General features: G+C 38.4%; 1 protein-coding gene across 1 annotated transcript in view; it reads right to left on the bottom strand.

The window, feature by feature from the left end:
• Nucleotides 1-2,807: 2,807 nt before the first annotated feature.
• LOC135467434 (tRNA (32-2'-O)-methyltransferase regulator THADA-like) overlaps nt 2,808-18,362 on the bottom strand; it is a 30,420-nt gene continuing 14,865 nt past the window's right edge. Inside the window, exons 20-36 of the mRNA XM_064745206.1 lie at nt 18,000-18,137; nt 17,667-17,771; nt 16,325-16,435; nt 15,164-15,407; nt 14,346-14,583; nt 13,244-13,471; nt 12,572-12,797; nt 11,535-11,744; nt 10,592-10,827; nt 9,912-10,070; nt 9,461-9,569; nt 8,658-8,690; nt 8,004-8,116; nt 6,761-6,833; nt 4,603-4,726; nt 4,081-4,238; nt 2,808-2,873 (exon numbers count right to left, since the gene is read on the bottom strand). Coding sequence (XP_064601276.1) covers nt 2,808-2,873; nt 4,081-4,238; nt 4,603-4,726; nt 6,761-6,833; nt 8,004-8,116; nt 8,658-8,690; nt 9,461-9,569; nt 9,912-10,070; nt 10,592-10,827; nt 11,535-11,744; nt 12,572-12,797; nt 13,244-13,471; nt 14,346-14,583; nt 15,164-15,407; nt 16,325-16,435; nt 17,667-17,771; nt 18,000-18,137 — 2,571 coding nt within the window. The remainder of the gene's footprint in view (nt 2,874-4,080; nt 4,239-4,602; nt 4,727-6,760; nt 6,834-8,003; nt 8,117-8,657; nt 8,691-9,460; nt 9,570-9,911; nt 10,071-10,591; nt 10,828-11,534; nt 11,745-12,571; nt 12,798-13,243; nt 13,472-14,345; nt 14,584-15,163; nt 15,408-16,324; nt 16,436-17,666; nt 17,772-17,999; nt 18,138-18,362) is intronic.

Here is an 18,362-nt window from a genome sequence, read left to right as displayed (position 1 = left end):
ATGTTTTTCAGGTAGGTTACCTGACAAGTTGTGGTGGTTTCCTTGTAATACATAAGTGAAAAGTCCTTTACCTTGGCGTAATCCATTGAATTCCATTCATTAAGAATTGCAAAGAGAAGGAAGAAATGGGGCTGGATAGAAAACTGATGGTGTATTTTTTTTTTTCAGGTGAAAAGTTGGAGTGGAGATATTGGTGTGATGGTAAACAATATGAGCTTGACCAGAACCAGCTGAATACGTTTGCTTTCAACATCACGACGGTGTGCCTTTCTAGAATTTGGATCGACCTCTCTCATAACGGCTCCAAAATGCATAACAATACCGTGGTATAACGGTAATTGAAAGATATATACATAAAAAATTGTGATTATAACAAATACAAAAAAAAGAGCCTTTTCACATTGATTACGCTAACAATATTCCAAACTCTAAACTAATCATGCATACATAAAAAATCCCAGAATGTGTATGGAATTTGAATTTGCTGAAGTTTGGAAGAGAATGGCTGTCCTTGAGTATCTCACCATTCATGGTCATCTTTCCTAAAGTATTTCGAAATGATTCTCATGCACTGTTGTGCTGACTGATATGAATGAATAGCACTTGCCTCCAAGCAATGTAGAGAAGGAACATTTATGGGTGCTTCCCTTTACGGAACTTCATATCTTCATGACTGGGTAATGCCATTCCTCATGAATAATGGAAATAAAACTGAAGCTGTGTCAGGACACATCGATTTATTTCCAGTGGGGCTGTTCGGAGTAAGGATTGTTTTACCTTACACAAATCATCGCCCAAACTGTCACTTTGACATACTTCACACATTCTTACCAATGGATAGTGGTCTTCTGTTTATTTGGAGTTTACCCTAATGTTTCTAACATTTAGGACACCTAGTCTTCTCTTTTTAGAAAATATACATGCAATTATAGCAGAAATATTTTTTCTTCACATGTTTAATCCATCTAAAACATATTCATATCTCTACTTTCCCCAATGCCTAGGAGAAAAATGTTATTCTTTGCTTTTATCACTAAAACTATCTGTCCTAAACTTAAAAAATCAGGGTGTCGCTTCCAACATAATTTCTGCCATAACAGAATGTTCGGTGTATCCCTGAAGCACACCCCACGCTAGCACGTGTATAAGCTGATGACAAGCGCGCGCGCGCGCACACATACACACACACACACACACACACACACACACACTTTAGTACAACATAATATATCCAAGTGTATTTTTATTTTATTTTTTTTAATGTAAAACCACATACAAAACTTTCAAGAAAACCTCCCGAGTTAAGTAAATATAAATGCCACCATTGTTTGGATTTTGCAACGTTCTGCCTTCATTTCCAAAACGGCCGTACGTGAGATGGTCTGCCAGCAACCTGCGGATGGTCGTGGGTTTCCCCCGGGCTCTGCCCGGTTTCCACCCACCATAATGCTGGCCGCCGTCGTATAAGTGAAATATTCTTGAGTACGGCGTAAAACACCAATCAAAAAAAAAAAAAAAAAAAAAAAAATTTCCAAGACATGGATATGTTTAGTAATAATATTGGAGGACTTTTTATTTGCCGGATTACAGACAATAATATCATTTGGTGAAAAAATGCATTTTGTCACACTATTGATATCTGAGAACATTCCATACAAAACAAACAAATTCGTCAAGAATGTGTTGTAGAATAATTCATTTATTATACATATACTGACCCGCTTTAAAAACGCATTAACATGAACCCATGAAAATATCATGATAGTTTGAGAATAGCAACAGAAATCTCCATGGTTAGGGGACGCTCCAAAGATGCGGTCAGGTTTGATAGCGTTTGTGTGAGTCTTCATCAAAACACAATAAGGCAGAGGACTGAAAAACAGCTTTTACTCCTGAAAAGCACGAAAATCTGAACGTGTCCTTACTTGTGTGCGCAAAAATGGGATATAAAGGGAAGACACTCAAGGTTATCCGCATAATCACTGAGGGCGCAATGCCGCGAATGACACCTGTGGAACAGGAGCGCACCACTGCCTTGACTGATGCTGACCTGACCACAAGGGCCATAGCAGCAAGGTTTGGATGTCATCAAAGCACCATCACAGGACTGAATCAGCGATTTCAGCAGACGGGTCGTAACATAGACTGGCAACGACCACAGGAACCACGTGTGACCAAAGCAACCACGTGTGACAACATCAAAGAAAGACGGACAGATTGTCAGGGATCACCTGTCTGCTCGAAGCGGTACCTTGACTTTTGTCTTTGGACCTCTCTCTTGTTCCATTTCCTATGCATTAAAATTTGTGCTTTGTCATTACCAATGCGTAATTGATTTATCTGCAAGTGAATGTAATACACAACCAACACCAAATAAAATTTAGTTTAGGGTCTATTCCAATTTTTATCTCTGGAGTGTTTTTGATGCATTTCAACATGTTACAAAGGTAACATCTCTGGAGTGTTTTTGATGCATTTCAATATGTTACAAAGGTAATGTCTGTACTTTGAACACTGTCAGTATCTTAACATTCTTTTGAGCTCAATGAGTATATTACCATAACATAAATTTGTTGTCGTTGGAATCAATAAGGTTAAGAAAAAAGTTCTACAGAGAGAAACAAACTTACTTCTTAAATTCACTGGCCTTTCTAGAGTACTGGTACATGTAAACAATTTAACTAACTTTCTGTCTCAGAGTTTACATCAGTTTAGCACTCACAGCAGATTCAGTGTTTCTTTTGTCAGTGTAATGAAAAATATCTCAACTACTTCTGTGTATTTCCAGGAACAGCAGAACCATCCTGTCACCTGCTTTGACCAACAAGAATTTTCTGTAAAATTTCTCCAAGGAATGGTTTTAAACACAACACCTGTGGACGAAAATGTACAACAATTAAATTCTGAAAAAGAGGAAAATGAAAAGTACCTTTAAATACTGCCATTTCCATGTGTTCATCCTCCATGTTTCTGTGTTTATTCTGAATAACTGTCTGGAGCTTCTGCTCTATTTTGAAGACAAAATGACTTTCCTATATTGACAACCTTTGAGAAATTCCCTCAGCTGCTAGAGTGCTCATTTAAGTATTCATATAATTATCAAACTGATGTGCAGTTCTCACTCAATGTATTTAAATGTACTCCCAACTTTCTCACTGCCCTAATCTTTAAAAAATTTGACCATTGACATAGCACATGTTTAGACATACCAGAAAAGTGTTATCTGATCCTGACAGGTTATCATATAATTTATACATAGTTCATATGTAAACAATGCATCTTTAATGTTAAGAATCTTATGTGGACAATTATATTTTCAAACAGCATCCAAAGTAATACCTTAATGTTCAAATTTGTATACATCACCAGGCAATGTGCATTTTCCAGTTAAATTTGGATCATTTAAGGTCACCACCATAAATGCTTTCCCTATATAGGTGGAACCATGCAAGTCAAATCACCACAATCTTAGGTTTAGAGGCCACAATGCCTGTTGGGATTTGAAACACATTAATAATGTTACCACCAGACCATATGGAAATTCCCACTAGTAAGATTGTGGATAACCACTGCATTCTACCCAGGATTCTTTGTCATGTCAGAGACTCCGCATTAACGTTCCCTGAGCTCACCCTGCCTGCAAGCTTGATTCCAATGGGCTGTCCCCTTGTACTGTTTTAATGTGGTTGTATATTTATTTATCTGATTGGTGTTTTATGCCGCATTCAAGAATATTTCAGTTATACGACAGCCACCAGCTTTATGGTGAGAGGAAACTGGGTACAGCCCGGGGAAAACCCACGACCATCCACAGGCAGCTGGCAGCTGTATATTTAATGTGATGACAACACAGCATTTTGGGTAGTTCACCACTGCATTTTTTTTTTACCTAATTCTGCTTAAGCTATGGTGCTAGGGACACCCATGTTACCACTTCTTGAACACATACATGAACAGTTGGAATAAAACACTCACTGGAGTCAATTGAGAGGAGGCTGGATGTTACCGGTAATATTCCCATTGGCTAAGTTGTAGACAACAATTCAAGGGTTGTAACATGTGTAACTAGTAAAATCTCACCCTAACCTGTGAGAGTTTCTGTACAGACTTCTCCACCCTGTCCACAACATCAGCATCAGTAACCATCCCTGAGGTCAGAGAGAGATCAGCAAACAGCAATAGCCTTGTCAGACAGGTGAAGGTTTCAGGGGAGGCCAGTGCAGGGAATATTACATTATCTAGAGAAACCATGAAAAACATCAAGATTCAGTAACTACCCCCATCCTAACTATCCTAAATGGAAGAAAAATATTTTGAGTATTACTCAGTGTTAAAACTTAGCAGAACTGATTTTACTATGTTGGATAAAGACATTTTTCACTTAATTCATAATATAAAAAAACTATTAAAATGGCACACTTGGCTTTACTATGGTAGTATTTGGGATACAATATCAGGTAGTATTAAATCTCAAAACAGTTTTTATCAGCTCTGTTCCCAAAAGAGGTTTTAGCACTTCTGTTCTATCACAGGACATTGACATCTCTCTGCAAAGGCCATAGGCTAGAAAGAAAGACAAAAAAACTAAATGTAAACCGTTACCCTCCTTGGATTGGCTTAAGAACTGACAACAGCCTTCAAGATCCCGCAAGGCTTTCTCCATGATCGAGAGAAGTTCTGCGCACAAGTATAGGCCTACAACATTTGCTCTGTTCTGCAGGATAGACTGTAAAAAAAAAAAAAAGCATCCACATCTAAGCTTTTGTGCTTTTTTTCTTTGAAAAAATAAAAAAAAAATTTTAGTCATAAACAAAACTCACTTATTTATTTGAATTGAGTTTTACATTGTACTCAAGAATATTTCCTTTATATGAACAGCGGCCAGCATTATGGTGGAAGAAACCGGCCGGTGCCTGTGGGAAACCCACATTCATCCGCAGGTTAAATCTTTCCCCAAATGACAGGGAGAAAGCCAGCATGAAAATCTGGATTTAAATTTACAGTAATCATACTGGTGAAAGGCTCTTGGGTAATTGTGCTGCGCCATCAATCCAACCACTAGGTCATGTAGGCCCCCATGAGAAAGACAATATATAAGAGAAGAGGTTGGGATGTTTCCAATATAAGGTTGTCTACGGACTGAATAGCATGCTATGCGAATACATCTGAAGGTATTGTCACCATTAAAGCATTCATTAAATGTGAACATATTTATATACAGCCAACACTGAGGGCAGACCCTTGTGTCCAGTTCAGACCACCAAACCGCTGGCAATCATGACCACAGAGGTCACACATACCATGCAGTGCAGTGGATATATGGGCTCTGTTCCTTCTGTCCACTATCCAACAGCCATGCAGCTATGTGATGTGAAGTATTTCAAATCTGTCTGGTTTGAAGTACCCACTCCACTAGGGAATTTCAAGCCTGAACTCTTTTATTGCTAAATATAAAACTGGTAGTGTACCATGTGATAAGAAATACAAACAGATATAAACTTAATGTAACAGGAGTTTACCGGCCCTTTCAATTTCACAGAAGGAACACCACTGGCTTGTTTGTGACTAAGATATTTATTTCTTTCCTCTGATTTTACATTTGGACTGGGCTCATTCTTATTTGTGACAGTTGTATGCAACCCTGGAAGGATAACAGATACAAGCATAGAGTGATGACAGGCAAATAAGAGACAGCTTAACTCAAACTGATTGCGTCTGGCCAGGCAGCAACCATGTCATGGATACTCTTGTCAAAAAAGCTCACTGCATACCAAGTTAGTCTCATTTTACATCTGCTTATAAATTATTGTACATCACACTGCAGTTATGGTAGATGCCAGAAATACTCATTACTCCCTTTTCCAACTAAGTATACCTGTTGTAGGTTTACATCTTACAATATATAGCACGTCAAACTGCGATCAGCCAAATTCCGGCCACGTAATTACACAGCTGAACGCACTGACAATGTCACAGCAGAACAGTTGACAGGAAATAAAACAAAAAGTGACCTTTGCATTCCTAAAGTAAGTCTTTGCATGAAGATATCAGCAGTGAGTGCTGAGACGAGGAAATAAAAACTAAGAAGAGGTCATGAACTGGGGCAAATAAACCAGACTAAATGCCCCCACTTTGCGTTCACATGGGCGACATCAAACTGGCTTAAAACCACTTCCGCAAGTTAAACCTAGGTTACCTTTGCCCGTGTGAACGGGGTACTAAACTGCATAGCTTCATGTTGATGACGTCATATAGCTTGTTTTCATACGCTTAAACTGTATGTGGTACCAACCTATCCTTCCTGTGGTTGGAACAAACCTGCTGAACGCTATGACGTTACTCCTCAAAAAAAGTGTTGGGTCGCGTGAAAAAATTCACTGCATACACGCTTCGATATGTGCAGTGTACATCTCTATTCTCTGTGGAGTACACATTTGGCAGATGTGTTAGAATTTGTGCTAACTAACTTGATGGAGCCTTACCCTATTACATTAAAAACATGAAAAAAAAAAAAAAAATGGCCATCACAGATGGTTTCAAAATGTTGGATTTCTACAGTCGTCTTTAGTGACCCAGCAGTATCAGTCACATCACATCTGTATTCTTTGCTTCAAATAATTCATTTCCAGGTCCTATTTTTAAGGACAGTGTTTAATGGTCTGTCATCTGACTTGTACTTCATTGCAGTTCTTTCTTTGCTTTCAAAGGTCCTAAATTAGATCATGTCAGTATGGCTGCAGTATTACGGACTAAATCTTACCAGAAGCATTCCATGCAAGTATTTTCCTTCCACACCCAGCTCTCTCCCACCTGTGTCTGAATCAGTAGATACTCTGCAACATATAATAAATCATTTTTTGATGTTTTTATCAAAGTTTTGTTTGATCCTAAAAGGGTCTCATTTTGATAATGTGTTTTCAATGTATCTGATTAATATTTTACACTGCACTCAAAGACAGCTGATCTATATGGTGACCATCAGGTTTATGGTTGGGGGAAACTGGCAGAGCCTGGAAGGAACTGGACAGAGCCTGGAGGGAACTGGACAGAGCCTGGAGGGAACTGGGCAGAGCCTGGTGGAAACTGGGCAGAGCCTGTAGAGAACTGGCCAGAACCTGTAGAGAACTGGGCAGAGACTGTAGAGAACTGGGCAGAGCCTGGAGGGAACTGGACAGCGCCTGGAGGAAACTGGACAGAAACTGGGCAGAACCTGGAGGAAACTGGGCAGATCCTGTAGGAAACTAGGGAGAGCCTGGAGGAAAATGGGCAGAACCTGGAGGGAGCTGGGCAGATCCTGGAGGAAAATAGGGAGAGCCTGGAGGGAACTAGGCAGAGCCTGTAGGAAACAGGGCAGAGCCTGGAGGGAACCAGGCAGAGCATGGAGGGAACAGGGCAGAGCCTGGAAGGAACAGGGCAGAGCATGTAGGAAACAGGGAAGAGCCTGGAGGGAACTGGACAGTGCCCGGAGGGACCTGGGCAGAGCCTGGAGGGACCTGGGCAGAGCATGGAGGGAACTGGGCAGAGCATGGCGGGAACAGGGCAGAGCCTGGAGGGAACTCGGCAGAGCCTGGAGGGAACAGGGCAGAGCCTGAAGGGACATGGGCAGAGCCAGGAGGGAACTGGGCAGAGCCTAGAGGGAACTGGCCAGAACCCGATGGGGGGGGGGGGGGGGGGGGGACTGTGCAGAGCCTGGAGGAAACTGGGCAGAGCCTGGGGGGGAAACCAGTGTACCTTACCACATTCCTGACATACCTTTTGGTGTAAGGTCACAGTTGAGCCAGCAAGTATTAGAGTTGGACAGACAACTTTGGTCAAAGACTACTGAGCTACATTGTAAGTGTACCACTGGGGTGAAGAAATTCTAAGCAAGTCTCACCCAACTCTCCACCTCCTCGCTCAGATTTAGCGGTTCATTTGATTGCTGTGTATCAGCTTATTCAAAAGTCTTTGCTTAGCTACTTTGGACATGCTCCCAGCAGTAGAATTATCATTATAACACTTACTCTGGCTGATCCAGTAGCTCAAGTATCACTCCGGGCTCATAAAGTCTTGCACAGAGTCTGAGTATACAATGGTCTGACCAAGAAAACTCAGCTATCACAAACTCGCAGAACACCTGATAACAGAATAAATACTACCACGGATGTTATAAAGTATAAGGAAATACCCTAAATGACCCAAAATTTCGTCCACATAAGTGCATTTTTAGAGGTGAATAAATGTCACAAAATATAAGTTTTTGTGCTGAAACCTATAATTTCCCAGTAGAATATCACCCCAAGTTCCAAGAAAACCTCAAAACAACTGTATAAAATCAACAGAACTTTCAGAATCAGGGAAAATGGGCAAGTTAGTCATGGACAAAATTTATGGTTGTTTACGGTAGGTTACCTGAAAGTGAATCAGACACGCATTCACAAGGACACCATTACCATTATTCACTTTTTCATTCGTTTTCTTTCTCACACTCAATTACTTCAGACATAGTTCCACAGATAGAGCATTATATTTGAAAACATCAAATTTCCACTTTTCTGTCAAAAATTCAAAATTCATATTGCAAAAGTAGATTGTCTTTACTTATCTTTCAGTTACAGTACTTTAACAAATGTTTTTGGAATTTTATGACCAAGATAAACTATTAAATAACACCCTACCTGAATGCAGACAGCAGTCTGCAGGTCTGTATGCTGAAGAAAACAAAAGCAATTAATAGTCACTGTCATTACTACTTTCTAGTATGAATTAATGGCTCTGGATTTACAAGTATTCAGTTCACACATTTATTTCATTCCCTGCACTCTTAAGGATTTTACATGTTAAGAATACAGAACTGTTTGACATGTACTCTGACTATAAAGGAAACTGAAAAACACACAAAGGTCTGAAGTCAAACAACAAATCTTAATTACCTAGTGTTTATTTATTTATTTATTTGATTGATGTTTTACGCCGTACTCAAGAATATTTCACTCATACAACGGCAGCCAGCATTATAGTGGGAGGAAACCGGGCAGATCCCGGGGGAAACCCACGACCAACTATAGGTTGCTGTCAGACCCTCCCACGTATGGCCACTTACCTAGTGCATAATTGTTTTTTTGAAATATCCAAACGAAGGTTACAGATCTAATATACTGTAAATCTTCAACCTTTTCTACCACTAAAGCACTTTTTTTCCGTGGAATATATGCATACAGTTATTATAAAAATGCTGCTACAAAGATTTGCGTATGTCATTAAAGATGCAAGCTTCATAAATCTCTGCAAATTATTTCTTTACAACCCACAGTTCTCTCAGATTGTTTCAAAACATTGGTTGCAGAGGCCATTGAAAAGGCTGAAGACATAGAGTACATGTGCTTCTGTCATGCTGAGTTTGTAACAACGATGAACTATGGTGAACATAAGCTACATTTACAATCAATCGAGATGTTCTGTTCTGTTCTGTTCTGTATACCTGCCAGATGTCACTTGATCTTCTTGGTAACCTACTAACAAACTGCCCGGCAACAGCTCGGACGTCCGGTTGAATACTGTGAAGGAGGTTAAAGGTAGACATAATCAACCTGCAACAACAACAACACCACAGGTTTATGGATGGATGGCGTTATGGAATGTTCTGGTATTAGGGCCGCATCAGTTTAATTTGTTATTTTCCTGGCAGAGTAAATTTTTTCCCAATGTTGGAGGAGGGTATAAAAACACAACTAAAATTTCAAACTGACTTAAATGAATAAAAACTGGTGTCACCTTATGGATATAAAATAAATCAATAATTAAATATAATGAAACTTTCTTTTATCAACAGTCCTTTGTTTTTTTCCTAAACTCTTAATCCCCAAATCAACAGAAATACCATATCAGAGGTTTGAGTAAGAACATCAGTACTGACTGCAATTACACTCTACCTGGTGATCGGCAGTTCTAAATTCTTCTTTGTTTTTGCTGTCAAGATACAACAGCCTGTAATACAGAGACTGCGAGCTGCAGCCATTTGTTGACGGTTTGTTCCATTCAAACCAGTAAATAGCTCAAGTTTCTCAGAGAAAACGTCCAGTTCTGAATGTCTGGAACATATATGGACAAAAGACATACATGTAGATTGCATGCCCTATTTCTTTTTATTTTCCCTATTTGCTCATTTTAGCCAATATATATGTAATTGTATTGGGTGTCTTTTTTCTCACATGGTTAAACCATCTAAATGAACAACATACTCAATAAAGATATATCTTTACTTTTCCAAAAGGCTGGTAAAGAAATGTAATATTCCACCTTCAACACTACTACTATCTGTCCCAAAATTAGAAAAATTAGGGTATGTTAATATAATGATTAAAGGATTATTCAAAATGGCTGAATTGTTTTGTTTGAAAGTCAAATACATTTACAGTGCACAGCTTTATACATTTAACTTTTAAAATGTGTATTTTAGTGAGATAAAATAGGGCTTAGGTACATGAACATTTACAAGATGTTTGTTGGTGTCCATTTGAAAATAAATTTACAGGTAAGAATAAAATAGTGATGATACACATTGTATAAGGTTTCTATTCGGTGGAACAGACAACATTTTTGTGAAACTCACTTAACACATCCTTTCTCCACTGCTGAACGAATACAAATGGCTGACATCTCCAGGAACTGTGCTGAGAGGATAGAACTAGGGTCAAGGTCATTTGTCCAGGTCAAGGTGTCAATGTCAAGAGGGCAGGGGTCATCCATCGAAGGTCCATAACGCTCATGTATATCCACAATGAGGTCAAGGCATTCAGAGATCATACAGTTCTCACCATAATTTCTCAATGACTGGAACAAGCTTACCTTGTGATGAATATAAAGTAGACATGTACATAAACAAGTTATGTGACTTATCCAATCAATGAGCTGTTTGCAAACAGAGGTTGGTTTTACATAATTCATTGCAACAAACGGCTAGATTTAATCATTTGAAAGAAATCAAAACAAACACTGTGTGAAGTTATCATCTACAAAAAAAATATCTTCAAAACTGCTTTACGTCAGATCATAATGTGTCTCCATACCACAGTCTAACCTTCAGGTCAAAGATTGGTCCATTTGCTTTAATGACTTAGGATTAAATAGTTAGTGCAGGGCTTCAAGGCAGATGATCTTAAAGTATTCAGCTATTACAGTGTGATTAGGTAGAATAATTGTGAACACAAGTACGGTCACACTAATTTAATTTTTCTTTTATGAGCAGAATGAACCTTTTTCAATGTTGGAGGTGGAAATAAAAATAAAAAAACTGAAAAATCATCTAATTTGTGGAAAAAATGGACTGTCACAGCAACAGTTCCTGTTAAAGATGTATCTGACTGGAAGGTGATTGTGATTGGAAAGCCTTGAAAAACTGGGAGATCATCTAAAACATTAAAATAGGACAAAATAACAAAGGTGGATTTTCAGTTTTATTTTTATTCACTTTTTTGATTTTCTAATGTCTCCTCGCCTGTAAAACACAAAATAAAATTGGCATTGCCTGATGTCAGCATGTATTACACATATACCTTTATCTGCAGCCAGACTGGTTTATTGTCAAACTGGACATCTCTGGACTTGAGACTGTTTTTCAGGCACTGTACACAGGCTGGCCTCATCTCTGAGGTACTGTGTAGACTCGTACTGATGATCTGCTGTAAACAACCATCATCCCACTCAAACACAGAGAACAGCAGCTTCATGAGCTCCAAACTGAACAGCCACTCTCCTATCTGAAACTACAAAGAACATATCATACATCCCCAGTCTTTTGGCATATGATATAGCATAATTTAAAAGAAAAGACAAGAAATAATTTATCCTTAGCTACTAAATGGCCACAACCATTGTTCTGACATGCTTGGTAAGTCTATAAAACAACTTTCAATCTGGAATTCCAACGAGGTCATAGTATGTGCCATGCTAGGCAAACTGGTACCACGATGCTGCACTACTTGTAACCCATACACATACAGCTAGAAGGAAAAACAGGGTTCCGATGACATCAGCAGAAACAGTTACCTTCTCGGGTTATAGAAACAACTTGCGTCTGATTGGAATAAAACCGATAACATGGCAGCACTTTTTGATTTTATTTGCACAATTTTGCTTATTTATGAATGTCGATATCACAGCAATAGAAAGGTATGTTTTTTAACTTCAGGTGGGATACTTTTTCCATAAACATGTATATATTCATTGGTGCCTTTTTTTAATAGTCCAATGTGAATATGGAGATGAAAAGACATTGGCTGGGTTAGTAAATTTCAGATAATCAAGGAAAATGTTATTTTTTTAATCTACAAAGAAGAATACTTTCAAAATAAGACAAAATGTACATGATAAAAATATTTTGAATTTGGTGGCTTTCTGAAAGCCTGCCTTTTTTTCTTGGGAAAGGGATGAAATGCTACATTAACAAATTTAAGCCCTATAATAATAAATCATGCAAAGCAAAGAAATCCCATATACCAGGTAACAGTTCACTTGAAACCATTTCAAATTTATCTGCATTTTAAAAACTGTGACATATTTCAGATAAAAATGAACAAATCTATGCTATTACCTTGGATGGCGTGGATGTTGTATTTTTAGACAATAGGCATTTTTCAGCAAATGACTGAATCTTTTCTTTCAGGGCCATTTTTGTCTCACTGTGTAAGGAAACCCAGCACTTCAGCATCACCTCCATATACATGGCCTTGACAAAGTCACATGACTGGTCAGCATCAAATATCAGCCAATCAGACTTCAGCAGACAGTTCAAACACGAGCTGGCCATTTTATCACTGCTGAAAACAATATATGTCAGATAAGATTGGTTTAGTAAGGCAGTACAGATGGGTGAAAAATATATGTCAAAAAATCTCGTTGCGCGACGCAAATTGTTTCACCTGGGATGACTTTATCACACTTTTGTGTGAGAACTTGATTAGTATTATTACGTATTCACACAAATTACAAGTACAAAGAAATCTGAATGTCACACAACACTGGGCCCAGAAAAGATTTACAGGCAAACCTGTTACTTTGAACTTAATGCACAACTTTCTACCTACCTATGGAATACAGCTTTTTTATTAACTTGTAAATTAACCTTCCTTGTTTTATCAGATAAAACACTACAGCTTTAAAAAGTTAGGGAGAAAAGTATTGAAACTCTAACAGGATAAAATGCTTAGAAAAAGTACTTCACATTTTTACTTGTGTATTATTACATTCATATATATGTACTGACCTTTTTTCACAGTCAAGAAGTTTGTCCACCTGCTGTAAAATCCCATGCACATAGTTAAGCCTGCACTTTACAGAGGATATGGATAGTCTATGAAGCATGTATTCAGCAATGGTCTGTCTCTCACAAGGCTGGAGTAAGGCAGGGAAAGCCTTCGCGGCTAACTCTCGCAGGGAATACACCGGACTGTAAGCAGCCTGACACACCACATCTCTGACAGACTCAACAAAACTGCAAAAAAAAAAATAAAAAATATATATATATATATATATAATAATAATAATAACACATATAACAACAATATAAGAGAACAGTAGAAAATTTCAGTAAATAGTAATCCTGCATCTAGCAGCAGCCACGGTATCGGTTGTTATTATACTGGTGAGGTGTACTTCAATGATTGGGGTTGAATAAGGTACCAAGGAAATTTTCACTCATAAGATGGCAATTTATTTCATGGTTGAATGTTTGTGGCCCAATGGCTAGAGCCTTGCTTTGAAGACGGGGGACCCTGGGATCAAACCTGGGTCGGGTCACACTGAAGACTTTAAAAATGGTACTTGCTGCTGACTCGCTTGACACTCAGCACCAAGACATTAGAGGAAGGAAGCACAACTGGTCGGCCTGGTCAATCTCTGGTTCTTTGGCATGACACATCAGTGGCGGCAGCACTTTGGAAAACGCAATGTATGTATACACACCTCGCCATCATACGATACAATGTTAAACCCCAAATATACATACACACATACATTTCATGGGTAAACCACTGGAAGGTACATGTAACTGACAAACTTTATCATGGCATACAGGTAGAAGACAGGTGAACTTCACCGAGCTTCATGTAAGACAACCTGAAACGGAAATGAGTGCTGTTGAGAGCTTGTTGTTGACAGCTTGGCCATCAAGGCCCAGAAAACACAGAAAGTACATCAGTACTAATGATTGGCTGTGTGAGGCTGAAGTTAAAGCAATACAATATACCCCTTTTGTTGTAACCACTGAAAACCCACTCATTTCTTAGGAGTTCTTTATTAATGTACACAAGCAAGATTTCTGTTTCACCTTCTTTCCAAATTTACAAAATCACAAACTTGTCACTCACCTGTTTGTTGCTGTTTGAGGGGCAAGATGTGAGAGAATAGTTAAAATAGGAAACAGTACAGGGGGAAGCTGCGCAACTGAGTGAAAACCAGCTTTTCTGGCCGCCTCCAATTTGGTCACAATCAGGGGGCATAACTTTGGATAATGGGCACTGAATTCTGTGATTGTCATGGAGTTTGGGTTAGATGAGGAGTCAGTTCCACTTTTTTTCTGGCCAAACATCCTGCTAATGAGAGTACCTGTTAACAGAATTAAAGTGCATTATTAGCATGAAGCGAAACATACCATGAAACATACATGATGCTCTTCTTGCTTTGAAATGAACGTCTTATAATGTCACATTCAAGGAAGTTTTCCACTTCAATAGCAGTCAGTTTTACGAGTGAAGGAAACTGAGTTTTGACTAAGTTGCTGCCTTATGAGAACTTTCTCACTACAAATATATACATATACTACACTTGTGGAAGGCAAGTGGTCTTCACTGAACGACTGCGCAAACAACAACACGCGAATGTCGTTGACTGCTTATTGCGTTCAAGGCCAAACAAACAATGAGATCTGAAGAATGTACAGTTTTCCAGGTTTGAAACTAAAGCCTTGTGATTTTAAGGCAAGCACCCCTAACAAATAGACCAGTATTTAGTGAAGTCATTCATGTAAAGCCCACATGAGCATCAGTGAGTGCTTTAATACTGTCCTAAATACCTCACAAACAATGAGAGCGATGGAATATGCAGATTATCTGACCCAGGCCGGGTTAGAACCCACACACTGTGTGTCCTACCAACTACCTAAAGACCATAGTTCAAATAGACTTACTGAAGAGCTGAGTGGCTGAGTTTCTCACTGCCCAGGACTGAGAGGAAAAGCTGTTTATGACAAGGACCATCCCAGAGCTGATGTAACTGACTAACAAATGGACCAGGCCTGCATCACTGAACAGGGTGTTGAGCATGTTGATGGCGTGGACTTGTGGCAGGTCCTGGGTCTGACTTATGGTGGTGGGCAGAGGGGACGCAGCCACAGAGAGCAGGCTACTCAGGGTGAGGCTCAAACACTCTGTCTGACGACGAAAGAGAAAAACAGGCACTAGGATGAATGACCCAAAAAGAGCATTTTTAGGGGCAAATGAAGGTCATAAGATTTTGCTGTGGGTGCTGATGCTTTGTTTTTTTTCCAGTAGGATATCTTGCTACTTTCAGATTAAGACCAAAACACCTTTCTAAAGTAAACAGAACTCTCAGAATCAGGGAAATGTGTGCAGCTTTGTCCTTGGCAAATTTAATTACGTGTATAGATACAGGTATGCAGAGTTATGCATGAAACCCATTACAAAGTATCTTTCCTGAAACAGACAATATCATCATTCTATTTTACCCCTACTTTTATCAATTTGCAAAGACAATGTTTTCAATAATGATGAACAAAACTAACATTGTGCTAATGTGAAATGTTTTCCAATGTCGAATGTGTAATGGCTTGCTTTGGGAATATTCTGATTGCCTGGGTGGAGCTAACCAACAGGCCATGTAGTTGTGTTTAAAGGCTGTACTGGGCAGGATTCAACATTTCATCCTGAATTTATGGTTTGAATGCTCAGTGTATTTACTCTATCAATGCTAACATTTTCAGACATTTTTATCATCGTTCCTTAAAATGCTACTCCAGTGCAAACAGAAATTAGTGAAAATATTAATTAATATTAGGAAGGACACCCTATGGAATAGAGCTAATACCATGGTTGAAAAATGTTAGACTGAACAGCATATATTACCTCCTGTAATTGAAGAATTTCCCCAAAACAGTGCTTTTACGTTTTTATCTCTGTTCTGAAAATAACGGTTGAAGATTTAGATTTTGTGATGCTTGATTTCTATTGGCAAGGTGATGAAGTTGAAAAATCTGTTAAAATCCTGAACTTTCATGAAGAGTAGAATGTTCTTTTAAATCTTGACAGCTGAACTTTGAACCATACCTTACCTGGCCAATGATTTTCTCACTAACAATAACAGTCTGGATTAGGACAGGTAAGCCCCCAGATCTTCGAGTGACAGAACTAGCTGCAGAATTGGAGGTCAGATTTTCCAAAACCTGGGCATAATAACAAGGGCAAGATAAGTTAGCAAATTCATCATGAAGAAAAAACTAGTCTGTTCTTCAGGGTTACTTCGTAAACAGCATGTAGATTTCCACTCTAATTTTAATTGTTGTTCTATATGCTGAATAAATCTTTTTTCATTTTCAGAGGAGGGTACAAAAATAAAATTTGAAAATATCATCTAATTTGTGGACATTTCAGACTGTCTTGCAATTAGATATAGTTACATGATCGAAACGCCTTGAAAAACAGGAAAATCACAAAAACACCAAAATGAGACAAATCAAAAAAAGTGGATTTTCAATTCTGTTTTAGATGAAACACCAAAAAAAATTTGTGTCACCTAATACCTGGAGAAGAGGTGTGAAATGTATTAATAATGTTTTGTTTAAGTCATGGAAATAACCGAGATGTGGAGCCTCCGAGGTTCAGTTGGTTAGCGTGCTAGCGCAGCATGATGACCCAGGAGCCTCTCACCAATGCAGTCGCTGTGAGTTCAAGTCCGTCTCATGGTGGCTTCCCTTCCGGCCGTAAGTGGGTAGGTCTGCCAGCTAACCTGCGGATGATCGTGGGTTTCCCGCGGGCTGTGACTGGTTTCCACCCACCATTATGCTGGCCGTCGTCGTATAAGGGAAATATTCTGGTGTACAGCGTCAAGATCAATAAATAAATAAATAACTGAGATGCATAATCCAGAGTTATTAGCAACTCAAATTATCAATGGCCCAATTTATATTTATTTTTATCTGTCACTGCTGAAAAAATATGAAGGGAAAACATTAAAGTATGAAACAGCACCTGGTTATTGTTTACTTTCAAAGAAAGGCTAGTATTCAAACTTTCTTAAACAGACATTAAACATTTTTGGGGATTTTTTTATTAACCCAATAAAAGTTTAGTGAAGCTTGATTTCAACAGCACTTCAACAAGTCGCCATTATCTACATCTTTCTGTACCTGTTAAAGGTATATGTATTTTCCGTATAATTGGCTAGGCAGTATAAGCTCAAGTAAAATTGAGTCATATTTGATTGGATAACATTCCCAACATGGCTGCCTCAATTCACAACAGCCATTAGCTCAGTAATGCCATTTTGTTTTATCTTTTATTCACTGAAATCACGTCAGAAAAACGAAGTATGATATTTTTTAGAAAGATTGAGCATCCTGCTTTCAGGTGAAATATGTTTTAGCCAGGTGCTGTCTTCTCCTTTAAAGGAAATACCTTGGCAAGGAGCTGTTTTGGGAGACAGCAGAACTTTGCATTTGAGCTAGAGAAAAGAGCTGTACAATATGGAGTAAATCCCACCCGGCACCCATCGATAGCACCCTGCAATAAAACCAGACTAGCGTTTACTTTGGTATACAGACGTAGAGATGTTACTAGATCTATTCTAATTGTATCACTAACAGTAGTTTAGCTAATCAACCTTTAGTACTGACTGTATAAATGTGAAACTTACTAATTGCTATGAATCAATGCCGTTACACGTCAAGAAAGTTATGGTGGAGTCTTGTACAAAAGAAAGAAAAAATCCATGCAGTCCAGTCTTCATACCCAGTGCCTGTGTCTAATAAAGACAGAGAGAAACTCATCGCCAAGCCTCTGTAACCACGGTAACTGTGCAATACAATCTCCGGAATTATTTTCCAAAAGAAACATCTCAACAATTCGTCCCACGCAAATGCAACTTTCCTAAACAAGAGAAACCAAAACATTGTCTCACCTTTAATACAGTGAAAAGAAAGTTATATTTTTGTTAACGTTATGTCTTTTCTTCATAGTATATGTTTAACTTTAAGTCATTTTGTTTATTTAATTATTTCTTCCCCTCTTTTTCAATTTTTAAATATATATACATATATATATATATATATATATATATATATATATATATATATATATTTTATTTTTTTATTT

Source organism: Liolophura sinensis, chromosome 6 (assembly GCF_032854445.1).
Source record: "Liolophura sinensis isolate JHLJ2023 chromosome 6, CUHK_Ljap_v2, whole genome shotgun sequence".
Taxonomy (NCBI): Eukaryota; Metazoa; Mollusca; class Polyplacophora; order Chitonida; family Chitonidae; genus Liolophura; species Liolophura sinensis.
This window is presented reverse-complemented; position numbering and strand designations above follow the sequence as displayed.